Source organism: Streptopelia decaocto (genome assembly GCF_964273445.1).
Source record: "Streptopelia decaocto genome assembly, chromosome: 2".
NCBI classification, from domain to species: domain Eukaryota; kingdom Metazoa; phylum Chordata; class Aves; order Columbiformes; family Columbidae; genus Streptopelia; species Streptopelia decaocto.
In genome coordinates, this window is record NC_138655.1 from 141,295,309 (window position 1) to 141,310,792 (window position 15,484).

The 15,484-nt window shown below is 44.4% G+C and overlaps 1 protein-coding gene across 3 annotated transcripts in view; it reads right to left on the minus strand.

Moving 5' to 3' along the window:
• The window catches only part of FAM171A1 (family with sequence similarity 171 member A1), an 89,911-nt gene extending 74,642 nt beyond the window's left edge, over positions 1 to 15,269 (minus strand). For all 3 annotated transcript variants that reach the window (XM_082045113.1, XM_082045112.1, XM_082045111.1), the window contains exon 1: positions 14,872 to 15,269. In XM_082045113.1, the coding sequence (XP_081901239.1) occupies positions 14,872 to 14,965 (94 nt within the window). In that variant the 5' untranslated portion in view covers positions 14,966 to 15,269. The remainder of the gene's footprint in view (positions 1 to 14,871) is intronic.
• Between the last annotated feature and the right edge of the window lie 215 nt (positions 15,270 to 15,484).

The window sequence follows — 15,484 nt, forward strand, 5'->3', positions numbered from 1 at the left end:
CAGCAGGGCTGGGATGAGTGTGAAGAAGAGGAGCAGAGCCCGCTCACTGCCCTGTGTCCTGCCATACCAGCCTATGCTGAAGAAGCTGCAGTTTAGGATCCTCAGTTGGCAGAAAGCCAACATGATGGACCTTCCTAAGTCTGGCTGCAATGTGTCAAAAAGAATACAAAGGACTGGCCAAACCCACAACAGTTAATAGCCATGAGATGCTGCTATGGCTTTCAAGCTAACCATGCTTCCCTCAAATAGGAAAAACACACAGAGAAACACACTGTTCTTGCTACACCCCATCTCTGCACGCTCCTGTGTGCTAGCAAAGGCCAGCGAAGTGCCTTCCTCCACCTGAACATTCAGCAGCTCTCTTCAGGAACCACTGAGCAATCAAAGCTTTCTCAATCACTTCTGATGGGGATTAAGAATCTCAGAGAACAAGACACATGGATGAGTGTATTTCAGAGGCTGAAACACAGTTATATTTCAAGCAACTGGAAGGACAGGTTGAAACAATGCCAAGTTGTCAGGGACTAACTCATGAGTAAACACCCAGGTAACACACCTTTTGTAACGCACAGTTGGAAACGCCAGCTTAGGCAAGTTCAGGTGAGTCTGACAAAGCATAAAATGTCTCCAGAGTCACCAGGAGGATGGACAACCTCTAGAAACAAGAATCAGAAACAACTAAGTAAGCCTCAGCACAACTCCTGATGAACTATTAATCTCCTTCATACTCTGGCCCGAACGTGCTCCTTGCCCTAAGGGAACCATGGGAGCATTCTGAGGAGGACACCTTCACCTCCTCTGACAGTCAAGGTGGTCGTGACTCAGTGAAGAAGCTACTGGCCACTCCATCAAGGCCAGTTTCTATACCACAGCTGCTGGCAACAGAAGTCCTCTTGCCAAAATGACAAACATGGCAGAAGATTCAGCCACCAGACATATTCAGAAGAGATGGATCAGAGTGTTCACAAACTGTACAAAAATATCAACATATAAGACATATTATGTTACTTAAATACGAATGATTTTGTTTGATACTTTGTATTTCTGATACACAACACCATATCAATTCCAAACACTATACTGAGAGTACATGAGTAGTTAGAAATCAAGAATCTCATCGCTACCAAAGAGCAGAATCTAATAGTATTGATTTTCACCAATGCAACTTGCAGAATAAGACATTATTCTGTCAGTTTTATCCACAAAATTCCCATCTTTTTGTTACAAGATATTGCGGCTTTAATTGAACATCATACCTTACATCGAGGTAATATCATATTGGAAGTATGATATTATTTTTTTTCCTTTGGTCATAAAGCATCAATACAGAATCACACAGGCTGTAGCACAAAGCACCACTGAGTTGGGAAAAACAAACAGAAATACACAGAACTCACCAGTTGTGGGTAAACACATCTGATTCAACACCTGGTCAATTTTCAGGGTATCTTTACCTTTGGAACCTTACTTATATTAATACACAGATATAAAGTAGGTCAGCTCCCCATTTTAATGCTAAGCATATTTGTGTTTTTAGAAAGGGCAATTCTGAATAGTATCGAAGGCACCATCACAGACTAGAGGCTGAATTGTCTTGGGCCACTAGAAGGAGAAAAAAATTTCTAAGTCTATAATAAGTTTCCATAAAATATTTTAAAGTCTAATATTAGAAACCACTTTTTCTGAGAAAGTTGGAAGAGTGTAACAACTGCTGATAGTAACATGCAAATTCTATGAAAACTGCAGGAAAAGACGACTAGAAGCCAGTGATGCTTAATTAGAGGCCTCAACAGATTGTTTAAAAATCTTGAACAAGGAAGTACACATATTCGTACACTCAATTAATTCACATGCCTTTATCTGCAAGGGTTTATTTCAAATCTATTGCAATGAACAGGAAAGGACAAACACATCTGTACACATTTGCAAGCCAAAGCTGCTTTGAACAAAGCAAGTGAGCAGAAAAGAAGACACAACTTCTGGTGTTATTGAAATAGCAACAGCAATCCAAGGACAAAATTGTAGCCAAGTGTCCTGGATAACACATTAATTTCATAGAATAATGACCATTTACAAAGGACAATCACTGTAAGTTGTTCAAAGTACAGAATACCATGCCATGAACACATAACTGAAAATGGTGGAAAATGCATTACAGTTTTACCATTGTGAAGTAAGCTTTGATTCATACCATATGGCCCTACAAGACAAGCATGTGTGCACGTCCGCACGTGTGTGCACGAACGCCGAGGTCTCCAACCCGCAATTGTATCCATCCCGGTTTTCTAGCAAAAGTAAGGAGAAGACAGGAGTCCAGTAAACACTGAATTCATAGATTTTTCAGAGCCATTGAGGAAAGCTAATCCTCCTGACTCTCTATTTTCATCTCAGAAACATTAAAGGGTGAAGATAATACCTAGCATCAATCAATATAATACCTAGTTAAGTTTGTTCTTTACAAGGCCTAAACTCCCCCCACTAAAACCTAACTAAATCAATCATACCAATATCTGAATAACTCATAACAAGGAAAGGATCAATGGACATATCATTAAGTTCTTCTCCCCTATTCTGTTTAACATGGTATAAAAGAGACAGTATTTTTATTTCCCGCTCAGGCAAAGAGGTCCAGTAAATGCAATAGATGGCTACCTCATAAAATCATGGGTCAGTCTGGGTTTAAAACAAAAATAAGCTAAACCAAGTATTATACTAGGAGCATTGAGATTATTTACAAGTTCAATTCATTATCAGAAAACTTCTCCAAAAAAATCAAAATTTATCTGCATTGCCTCATTCATTGAATTAAAATACTTGCTTCTAATGGTATTTGCTGCATTGTAACTACAGACAAGTACTGACTTTTTAACAGCACCTTGGATTTGAGGTGTTTTATCCTCATGCTGCTGAAGAACACGAAATGAGATTCTGATGTTACTAGCAACATCAAGCTTGTGAGTACATTTGAAATACAGATTTGTTTACGACTACTTTTGAAAATGCAGGTTGTCTTCTGGCAGACTGAAACAAAGTTAAAAATTAAGCTCTACTCAATAGAGAAGAAAAGGTGAGTGAAAGAGGAAGAGGAAAAGGAAGCTTCTTAGTACTTGTAGCCGGAACGCATTCAAACTTCATTTCCTATACAGAAACTTTGACATGTCATCCTATCATCTTTATGCTTTTTCTTTTTGCATTTTTTATTTTCCTCTCCTAACTTTCATTACATATATATATATATATATATGCGCAAAAACCAAGCTCGCCATCCATTCTGGGGACAAGTGGCTATGTATCTACTTTCCAAAAAAATCCTCCAGTTTGAACATCAGTGTGGCAGATGGGGGCTGCCAAGCAAGCCCAGACTGCAGACACACCACAGCACTGCCAGGCACCTTTCTGGCTTTACCCTTTACACTCACGCAAGCGTGACAAAGCAAAGCATGGAATGGCAAAAAAGGGTGACTAAATCTGAAAATTATTCAGCAAGGGTGCAAGAAACTGCCATGATGGAGTATCAGTAAATTCGTTAAAAGCTCACTAATCATTAAAGAAAGAATGACATGATTCAAGACCCGACTCGTGCGTGGCCTTGGTTTACTTCCCAGACTGGACCTAGCACAGTGACCAAGGTGGCACACTGTCTTTGTCTTTACTCCTGATCTTACCTGCTGCACAAGGTAAGTAGCTTCCTCAGACTGCAACTAGAGAGTAAGCAATGAGTGTTTCTTCTCCAAGGAAGATAACACCCTTTTATTAATACTAACTTTTATTACACATTCCAGATGCTGTAAGAATAGCTTGAAGATGCCACTCGGCAAGAGACAGTGCTATTCCTTTTGGCCAATGCATGCATCTCCTTCAAAGCCTCTGGGTTGTTAAAAGCTCTTCTGAATTTTAACAAGAATTGTAGTAGTCGACGCTGCACTTTAAGTGTCCACAAAGACTCACCAGAAAGTAAGCAATGATCAGCCCTGCAACCCAATACAGTCAGATATTTGTTTGCCAGCGCGCAGATGTACCAAAGCTCTTTCATGATGGGCTATTTAGAGTGCAAACTTACCAGCTGTTAACCTGTACAGCAGTAGACAGGATGGCATAAAGCAACGGTGAGTCAATGGAATTTCTGCCCCACATCAGCATCATGGTCAGGAAACATGCCCTTTTTGCTGTGCATTTGCTCTTCCTCCAATCCAATATATGCCCTCTAGAAAATGCTAAAATCACGACGGTTTTGTAGGGCACAGGCACACAGATTAATACCTGGACTGAAGAAACACTTGAGAGAGTTTAGCCACACAAATTTGAGCTTTAACATTTTCCACCATGCAACAAGGCTGGGGTTGAGGGAAGATAACATCATTCTAAGTGGCTAACTGATGCAAGACTTGATACTCAAATGCATTAGGTATTAAAAAGCATCTTTGTTTATGTGCAATCATCTATGGTAAACAAAGAATCTCTACTGCTCTGACAGGCTATCACTTACTTATAAGAATTTGATCTTGAAAGCTTATATAGACCCTTTCTTGATTTTTCTTCACCACAGAGGAATTTATGAAAATATAGAATATTCACTTAAAAGCATGCATTAACTTGCACATGGGACTAACCACTACCTTTCTAGGACACCACCAAACCCACTCTGTTACTTAAACCCTCATCCCTCAAGGATTTTTTCTCTGCAGAAAGTCAGTTTGTGACACAGCACTGCTTCGATCCCCGTTCTAATGACAACATCTGCTGAGATGGCTCACTCAGCTTTTTGGCAACAATACTGAATCATGCTTGAAAAAAAACAAAGTTAATGAAAGATTACCTACATACTCACAGGTAAAATTACTAATTAAAACAAGATCTTCAGCAAGATTTTGAACATCGCTAAAAACTGCCAAGTAGTTTTCGCTGAGGTAAAGCTTCACAGAGCAGATACCTATTCATATCTGAAGAAGGAAGTTTTTATCTGATCAAATGTCTAGAAAAACTAATAGTTCTCAACAAGATTTCTAGTAAATGAGGTTTTCTTCCTTCAACAACTGAATTTAAAGTACTTTTACTAGCTTAATATTCCAAAGCCTGCTGCAGTTACAACTCAATAGCTTGCAGCAATAACTTGAAATTCATCCCATTAGAAGTTCTTGCTCCTACTGCTTCAGGCTGCTCGAAGCAAGTGTCTTTTATCTTCATGTACACTTCTAACAAAAATATTTACATCGACTAAGTGTAATGCCATAGTTCCCTCTAAAAAGTTTTAACTAGCAGTATAGCAAAGGATGAAATAATTATCCTGTAAGAACAAAAGAAATTTTAACTTTTGAAGAAAACGAGCTTCTTCATATTGAAGTTTTAATAGTAGGGGGAAAAGTAACAGTCCTCCCACACAGGCACCCTGCAACACAACAGAAATACAGCTCTCATTTCAAACATCTGTGTCCTTGGCTCCTGTAAATCATACATCATGAACCTAGAGACTGGCTCAAACTTAAATTATTTGCCAGGACCTTGACTGCAACACCACACGCTGAAATAAGCTGAGTTGCAAAAATACTCCGGGTACTAGCAGTAAAGCTAAAAGAGCAAGTATATTGCTGTGCTTCACTCTGTCTGTCAACATTATTACCACAAGTAGTTTTTTTAACTACTGTAATATTTGTCCAGGTCAGCATGCTACTCAGCAGGTTTCCGAAGTTGCCAGGAGCACAATTCGGAGGGAAGCAGAGAGAACAACTGTTGCTCCCATCTTGAGCTGGTGTCACCCATCCTGCAAACACAATACAGTGCCTGGACAAGCCTATCGCCCCGCTGCCCACCGGCGTGTTCCCACCCGCCTCACCCCCTGCAGACCATCAGTCCCGTCTCCAGAGCTCCCAGACCCATTTATTGCCCTAGCAGTGTTTGCCCAACTCAAATAGAAACAAGCAGCAGCCATGAACACTCCCTAGCAGATTTCCATGCCGGTTTGCAGCAAAAGCACTCTAAGTCTTTCAAGATATGAGAGAGCCAACACAGGGACAGAAGGAGGAAGGGTGAGATAAGGAGTGAAAACTTATCTCTCAGCAGACACCCTATCTGGGAGACATCAATGCAGAAGTGCAGTAACTAAGGAAAACAAGGCAATTATCCGGAGGAAAGCAGGAATCGCTCTGGCTGACAGACGGGTCAGAGAGGAGTGACCAGACACTGTCAGGCTGCGGTGTGCGCTAATTATGCCAAATCGTACATTCACAGCTAGCTGACAAAAGTTACTGTACCAGAATGCTGTGCCACATGCCCAGCACTGCCCTACACTTTCCTTCAGCATTTATACAGGCCAAAGTGCATCACTTCCTCTCAAGCCACTTGGGACATCCAGAGAGCGAAGAAACATGTCTCAGGTACTAACCCATTGTCACTCTACAACCAGGAGAAACACTCCTGAGAGCTCCTTTTCACTTGAGCTGAAAGTGTGGATGAAGCTCTGCTTGAACTACCAGGCAGGGTACAAACTGGAGTATGTGAGGCACAGACAGAAACCAGTCCTGATGAAGACAGAGACTGTCACAGCTGGAAGCATCTCAAATCATCTGCTAGTACCTACGTCCAATTCTGACAGTATTCACTGCTTTAATGCAGTTTTTCCATCTACTGTAGGCAAATTAGTTTTCAATAAATTCTTTATGCTTTCTCTTTGAGCAGTGAGGTGGCATTACATTTTCAGACAATAGCCGTCTCATTTGAGCAGTAACTTTTTAAACAGCTAACTTGCTAAATATTGTGTAGTTCTATGAACAATTTAGTCCTGCATCAACTGGCACTGCTGCCATAAAGTCCTTGTTTTCCATTATCAGCTCCTCTCAGCCCCTTCCTCTTCACCAGCAACAGCATTTGTTTAATTCCTGATGAATCCAACTAGTGAAGCGACCCAGGTAAAGACTGAACTGGTGCATACAGGAGTTTTCATCTGGATAACTTCCTCAATCTGGTTTACCACATTGCTACACGAATGCCAGCAAGAGAAAACAGACAAAAGGTGAGAGTAACAACACAGCTTAATCCAGAATAAATCAACTCTTGGGAATACAAAGCTAATTAAAAACATGGAAAAAAACATGTAGACAAGCCCAAACAACTCTGCAAGTCTCCTGATTTGTTTCTAAACCTTTCTTTCTGTTTATTTACTCGTGGGAGTGAAACACTTAGACTCATAAGCACAATGCTACAAAGACAAATGGTTCAGAAATGTAAACAGACAATAACTCTTGAGTCTTGAGAAACGCAAGATAACCCAGTCAGGTAATTCAAGAGTCAGGTAATTCAAGAGTGTGTGTTCCTTCACATAGCTTATTATGTGGTATATATTCAGTAGCTCTAAGGCTGAGCCAGAGGGCAACACTGCACTGATGAATCTTCCAGTTACAGCATCTGAGAGAGGATTTGTCTGACTAAATGGGAATACAGACAGCATCGTCCAGGCTGCCATGATAGTCGGCAGAGATGCACACAGCGCAGTTCTAGCTGATCAAATGTGCTTATTCCAGGTGACGGGAATGACACTCAGCTCCACTAGCTGAAAAGATTAGATCTTCAGGTCTGTAAAAGGACCGTGGATGACTAGCTAAGATGCAGACACTTGCAGACTGCAGACACCCAATTTTGGCAAGATGCCTCCTACCCTTCTCACATGAGAAGTCTTGCATTCACGTATCAAGTACAGACTGAGAGATGAGATGTTTGGATCTTAACCTTCCACTTTGCATGACTGTTCACAGTATGGTGGAGAGCAAGAGGGATGGACAGAACTGCTGAAATATTAATTTCCTCCCAGCAGCAGTCCAAATAATGCATTTACCTTAATTTGTTGTTGTTTCATTATCAAGCAAGTCTCACAACATCATTTGAGAAATACTTGTTGCTGTATTAGTATACACCCTTGCCTATAAAGGATGAAAGGCACCATTTTTTTAGTTATGACAATCACAAGAGGGAGATCCCAACACTGCTATCACCCCTGTTGATTACTGCATGAAGAAGAAAGGCCTCCATTTGCTTTAACAAAGTAGAAGTACTTTATACCTCTACCTCCTATTTATTTCAGCATTTACTGTCAAGGTAAGCTCCCCTTTACTGTTAAACATTACTATTGTGTTACTCGCACCTACCACACAGTACAGTAGTTCTCAGCACTCTCACAGCTACAACTTAAGAAAACTGGAAGCTTCTTGCACCTGATTGGATTCAGCTCCTTTGCTGTCCCCAAGCCAAAAGGATGCTGCTACTTCCTTCCCCTCGGTTTCCCCCGCGCCCCATTTCCTCCCTGCTAACTGCGGCTGTGTCTCCTCACAGCCCAGAGGTTGAGAGTGGCCCCTGCAAGAGACACCCCAAGTCCTGCAAGGCTTACAAAGGGTCACCTCTGCTGCTATGTGCTCTTGCCTCCCCATCTGAAAAACAACCATTACAGCAGCACAGCAGAGCCTTCCGTGGTGCAGGTCCCTACTGACAGGGACAAGGAGGCTTCAGCTCCCAGTGCGCGAGGTGCGCAGATAATGGACCAAGACAGCATGTCACTCCCTGGTGTGTCTCCATGGTGTGGCACTGGCAGGGACAGCTCGAAGAACTGCAAAAGCTAAGAGCAGGAGCAATTAAAAGATAGCTTCAGTGCTGGATTTCCAGGGACTTTTGTGCCCTGCCTGCACAGCGACTGCGTCTATTTAAAACATACTCTATATCCACAGCAGCTCTGTTTAAATATACACAGGCCCCTAAGTGGCCAGTGAGGGAGCTAGATTTAGACTATATAATACATAAATGATTTTTTTCCTTCAGACCGTTTCAAGATTTGTTGCTCTTCAAGGTAGCAAGAAAGTGACGTGGGTGTATCTGAGCCAGAACATGGGCATTAAACACGAAATGAAAATGTAGCTCTATGTTGAAATATACTTAAATACTCAGACTTGCCATTATGTCAAATATGATTCTGTCTTAATATTTTAAAGTGAAAGATTCAATGCATTTATTAAAAGCAACAAGAAATTACAGTATGCTTACATTCTTCTGGCTCTGCATTAACAAATGTACACGTATCTTTCCAGTTTCCAAAAGAACTAAAGATGGTGTTTGTAAAAAGCATGTGTATAATGCTTATTATCCATGCACAACAAGCCAGATATTACATCAACTGAAAACTTAATGTAAACCAGCTTACAGGAAAATGTTTCTGGAATTTCTGAAGAAGAAAAAAAAAAAAAAAAGGCACTCAGTTCTCTTTGGTATTTCCCAAAACAAAATGCTTTAGTGTATATTATTAGTATGTATTATATTTAGTATTCTTAAACTAATTTGTTCTAGTAAATACAACCCCTTAGACAGGGTTCTTGCTTCCCTTATTTATGCTCTCTGACAGATAAGTGGTAAAACCACTGAGACCCATGGGAGAGGCAGAACATCGACAGTGTAGCTCTCTCAGAAGTTGCCTTTCTTCGTATCTAAAGGCAGAACTGATATATACTGGAGTAAAGGGAAATTAATCCTACAAAAAATGCAGTTTGCACAAGGTAATCAGTATATGAGGTAACAGAAATACTGTCAGGGTACATTTAATTTCAAGTTGCAGGTATTTTGGAGAGATTGTTTAGTTTGGCTGACTAGAAAAAACAACAATCTCCCTAAATTATAAATCAAGGTACACAACTGTATTGATCAAACGTACTAGAGCAACTAAAGATATGTGGAAAAGCAGCCTAATTCCCACCCATACTCCTATCCAACAGCCAAACTTCAAGCAGGGTTGTTAAGAAATGCCATTAAAACTGAACCACCAAGCTGCCAGGTACTACACACACCTATACTGACACAACCTATGCATCGACTTCACAGTATCACAGTATGTTGCCATGTACTCTCAGTTTTCCTCATGCATCACGGCTGTGGCTACTCACTGCCCACAGAAACAAGACTAAAAACCTCATTTGGAGTTTGTACTAACAGGAGGCAGTGACATTTTTGCTCCACCATGCATCAAAGCCACAGGAGATTTCTTAAGTTTTCCAACAAACCTAAAAGCACATTTTTCCTTCCTCTCCAGCACACAAATACATATACCCAGGCTTCTGTTAAATTAACAGGCATATGGTAAAATTGCATTTCATTGCTACCAGAAACCTCTCCTGTAGAGAAGAACCATTCACCTGGCCAGAAGTTGGCACAGAAAGGAGCCGTTCCTAAAACTTTCATGAACCAGTTTCTAGTCTCAAGCAGCAAGAGGTGTCAGCCTGAGGTTTAAAGAAAAAAGACAAAAGAGAGGGGGGAGGGAGAAAGTTGTTTTAACCTTTGTGTTAGGTAACACATGGCAATTAACACAGTCTCAAGACACATACAGACAAACGACCACAGGGATAGAGCCAGCCTATGAATATGCTGCCACTTGACAAGTGCATACACACGTTATTTAGGTTAAGTTGACTCACTTGCTGCAAGATATTACAAGCCGAAAGAGTGAACACAAATGTTTAGCAAAAAAAGAGCGAAGTTTTAAACCCTCAGCTCACCTAGGTAACTTGCTCATTTGGCCCTGCTTCTGACTGGGAGAAATCAGCTACTGGGTATTTGCAGGTATTAGTAGTTTTTTAAGGTAAACATGGAAAAAACCCCAAACATCTAGTTCTTACCTGGATCTGATCACTGATAAAATTAATATCTCCTCATTAAGATTTTCCAATGCTATCTAGTACTAAGTAAACAATTTGCTCCTTCTCTAAAACAAAACTCTTTTGCACTACTTTAGAGTAATTTAGCTTCTACTCTTATGAGTCCATTTGTGGTCTCAGTGAAACAAATGTTCACATTTGGAGGACATCAGCAATTTGCAACTGATTGAGAAGAGATAGTATGGCAGTGCAAGATGAAACAGAGAAAGACACTATTTCTGCATCATCTAAACTTTATCATCGTGGGTAGAACTGCAAGCTTGGGATAACTGGCTTATTAAAAAAAGAAAAAGCCTAGAACTTGAGGGTTTCCACACAGCTGTTAGCGTGCTGTCCAGAAAAGCAGCTTTTGCTAAACGTCCAGCTGAAATGGTTGTGAAATTAGCTTTCACAAAGTCAAGCACTGCAATGGCTGTCTGCAGGCAGGCAATTCCAAACAGCAGCACTCAAGCACCAGCCCTCCTGTCCTCCCTGCACAGCCAGGGAGAAGATACCACAGATCCTGACTCAACAGCCACAGCTGAACTTTCATTCACCATCATACTAGGGAAAAAAAAAAAAAGTATCTCCCCGATCTCACTCTGGGATTATGAAGGTGGGGTATCCTGCGCATATTCATCTACTGGCAGACTAATCCTTGAACTGGGTGCTATTTATTGCTCAAATGTTTTTTTATTATTTATAACTTCTTAGTTTTGAACAGCTAATGAAATACGAAGACCAATGAAGTCATGAATTAAAACCAATACCCAGTGCAGCAGATGGAAATCATACTGGACTTCCGCACTACAACACAACATTCTGTGATTTCTCTTAGAAGTCCCTCAGCATCTACGAATGAAGCATCATAATGTTCCACCATGAAGCAAAGTTTACAGGCAAAAAAGAAATTTAACCCCTTCTCAAATTACACTGATTTTGCTTAGATTCTCCCTGGGTTAGTGCTACCTCTTCATATACCTCTTGAATTCCTATTTGCCAAGGTTCCCTAAGTTTATAAGTGATCTGTTCATCTGAAAAGAACTCACTGTGTACTTTGTCTGTTCTTGTCAAACAAATCACCAGTTCCCAACAGGAACGCACCTTAAGGCTTGGTTTGGTTTTTTCTGTTTGTTTTAATTACATTTCTATAAATTTCATTTCAGCATTTAAGATAAGTTCTGGAATAGCGGACAGAACAATTAAAAACCAAAACAAACCACAACCATAGTTCAGTCCTCATCTCAAATGCTTGCCAGGTTTTAAGTATTTGAGAGAAGTCAGACATGCAGCCTTACCAAACCTAAAATGCACCTTCATGGGCTTCTAACATCACTGCTGGGGCTCTAAACATCAACACTGACAAAAATAAACAACTCAGCTATGTGGATTTTACCATATGGAAGAAAATAAGTTACTGAAACTTACAGGGTACCTCTGTGACCTTCAGAGGCCGTAACAGACCTGCATAATGAATCAAATAAGGTAACAGCATGCCAAAGTCATCCAATTTTCTAAATAGGGTGCTAAATGCAGAGCTTAATTACCAGTACTTTCCATATTCACGAATTACGTAATCAGTCTGGCCAAGCAGAACTGGAAGTTGGGACTGTCTGAACATACGGCTGAGAGCAGCAAAAGAGAAAAATGCTCAATGCAAAGCATCACTCCTCATCCCTTCCATAACCAGAACACTCACTGGCTACAAATCACACCTTCAAATAGCTCCAAATCCAAAACCTATTTCTTTGCTCTGCTAGCACAGGCATGGAACATCTTAACTGAGTCTCATCTAATACGTCCCACTACGAGGAGGGCTCTCCACCCTAGTCTCTTGTAACCTGTCCCGTAATATGTATTGCAGCTGAAGCCATTACTCCCAGATGTCATCCTCTGGTTTTCTCACCTCCACCTTTATTCCAGTCCCTTGGTTCTTCAGTAGCCTCCTTCCAGTCACAAGGACAAAGCCAGTCACCTGCAAACATCCCTGAACTTTGGCAATGGCCCTTCACCTGTAGCTACAACTATCACCATGGTGCTAAAAGGGCAGGAGGGAAAAACAGTTGGTTTAGGTTTTATAACCATTTAGCACTTACTGTGCTCAGTATACAAACAAGGCATGTGCCTGGCACTACAACTCTTTCCCCAGAAGACATTCACACCTGATGATTAGGAACTTATTCAAGGCTACAAGCTGGAATCAAATAAACTTTCAAAAAAAGACAGTAAGTAGCTGGTAACCAGTGTGCAGAATACACTTCAATATGAGATTAGCTCTGCATGTCCGCTTACCAATGTACACATCCAAAGAGTAAAGATAGGACTTGGTAATTAGACTTTGCAAAATGATGCCTTCTATGAAAACTCAAATGTTCTTAAATGGAAGATAAAATTAGACCATTCTATTCAGACAGAAATGTTCTCTACTTACTGACATAGCTGCTATTACTTAAATAATCAGCTACCACACTTGATGTGGATGTAGCAGCTACAGAGACAAGTCTCTCCAGATACCATGAATTGAGCTTGATGATAGAATATGAGATCGACAGGGCAGTAGAAAGGCACTAATTTTGCCAATACCTCACCATTTTGATCACATATAGGAAAGATATTTTCCATATGATACAGAAATTACAAAATATTTTGATACTACCTTTGTATATGAAGTGCTAGCTTCAAGGGATGAACACAGTTCTGGTTTTCTGGCACGCTTATCAATAAACTCCGTACAGTCCTGAGTTTACCCGCACTTGAGTTAAGGTTTGATACTTCTAATTCCAGAACTGCTATTGTTTTGTCCTTAAAAAAAAAGGCAGAATCTCACATTACATTTGACATTGGACTGCTCGGTGTGGCAGGTTTTGCTGCAAGATACCAATACCTTTTGAATACTGTGTATGAGAGCACAGGCCTACCTAGATCTTACTTATTATACTGCAAACACAAGAGTCCAAAAATGGTCACTTTTAATGTTTTCCTTCTTGTGGCAAGCATCGCTTACTGATTCTTACTGACACGCAAGGCAGGAAAGCTCAGAGGAAGCAGGGCACAGCGCACTCTTCACCCGCCGCAGCGGGAGCGACGCTGCCCACGCGCTGCCACAAAGCCTGAGCCAGCGGACGGCTCATCCCAGACAACACCTTCAGCCACTTGACCACCCCAGCCACCAGGCTGACACTGACCAGGGGGAGGATGCGTTTCCTCCAAGCATGTTTCATACCCTTAGGCAGACAAGTCTTCTGCTTCCTAACATAGCTGTGGTCCTGGTAGGCAAGATGTTGCCGCAGGGTCCCTGATGGGCTGCTCTCCTGCCACCAAAAGCAAGGGCGAGCAGGGCACGGGGAGCGTCTCCCCCCGCCCGGTTTCCACACGGGCTGAGGGCAGGTGCACGTCGGGGACACCTCACCGCAGCACCTGCGAGCATCGGGGCAGAGCAGCCACGGCAGGACCGCGGCCCGGCCCCGGGGCTGCCCCAGGTGCCAGGGGAGCCGCCGCGGCCTCCCGGGGACTCAGGCGCTGCCCCGCGGCGGCTCTGCTCCCGCCCGAGCGAGGGCAGAGAGGAGGGCGACCCTGCCCGGCCGGGGAACTATCTGTCCCCGGCCGCCGAGACAGGCCCCCGCCCGGCCAGAGGGCAGCCCACCACGCCGAACAAAAGGCCCGGCCGAGGCCCGGAAACGTCCCGGGGCGGCGGGCCGAGCCGCACTGCCAGCCCGGGAGGCGAACCCGGAGCCCAGCGGCCCCGCACGGCCGGGGGCAGCGGCTGCGGCCGCCGGTACCCTCAGCCCGCCTCTCACCGCCGCATCGGGCCCTGCGGCGGGCACGGCAGGGAGGGGATGGGAGCGGGGGAGAAGGACGCAATGCAACAGCTCCGGCGGCGCTGAGGGAAGGAGGGAGGGGGCAGCACAATGAGGCCACCGGCAGCCCCTGCCCCTTCCGTTAACAAAAGCTCCCCAGCCCCAGGCGTGCACCCGCCTCCGCCGCGGGGCTGCCTCCACCGCCCCGGGCATGGGGGGTTCTGCAGCGGGCGGCGCCCCCGCTGCGCCCCGCACCCGGCGGGCGGTGGAAGCCGGGAGGGGTCCCGCATCGCCGACCCCCCGCACTCCCGCACGGCCTCCCCCCGAGTTCGCCGCCGCCCGCACAATGCAGCCGCCCGCCGCCCCAGGGGCCACCGCACAAAGCGGGCCGGTCCCGCCACCCTTCCCGCACCGACCTTGAGCCGCCTCGGGCGCCCCTAAGGTTTTGGTCACCGCCTTCCACACGTTGCAGCCGAGCAAGCAGAGGAGAAGCGCCGCCGACCTGCTCATTTCCACCCGCCGCCGCCAGCCGCCGCCAGGGAGGGAATCGCCGCCGGAGCCGCTGCCCGGAGGAGGAGGAGGAGAAAGAGCCGCATCAGGGGCTGGCCCGCTCCGCGCCTCCCTCCATGTTGCCGTGCGCTGCCCCTCCTGCTTTCTCCGCCTGCTGCATTGTCGTCCCGCTGCTGCGCCCCGGCCTCCGCGTCCCGCGCTGTCCCCCCGGGCGGGCAGCGGAGGCGGGGGAAGGAGATGCAGGAGTACTCCGCACCCCCGGCTACCTGTCTGGTTTTATGCCTTATTTTTCCTCCCTCTTGTAATTTTCCCCGGTCTCCCGGCAGGGGCAGCCAGGCTCCGCCGCCCGCTCCTTAACCCTTTGCGGCAGCCTCTGCCCCGCGCGGCGGGCCCGGCGGGACAGCGCCCCCTGCCGGCCGCGCCCGGCGCTGCCCTCCCCGCCCGCCGCGGGGCGAGGGGGTGCGGCTCCCGGCGGGCAGCGGGTCCTGCCGGGCGGCCCCGCCGAGACTCGGCGCCCCG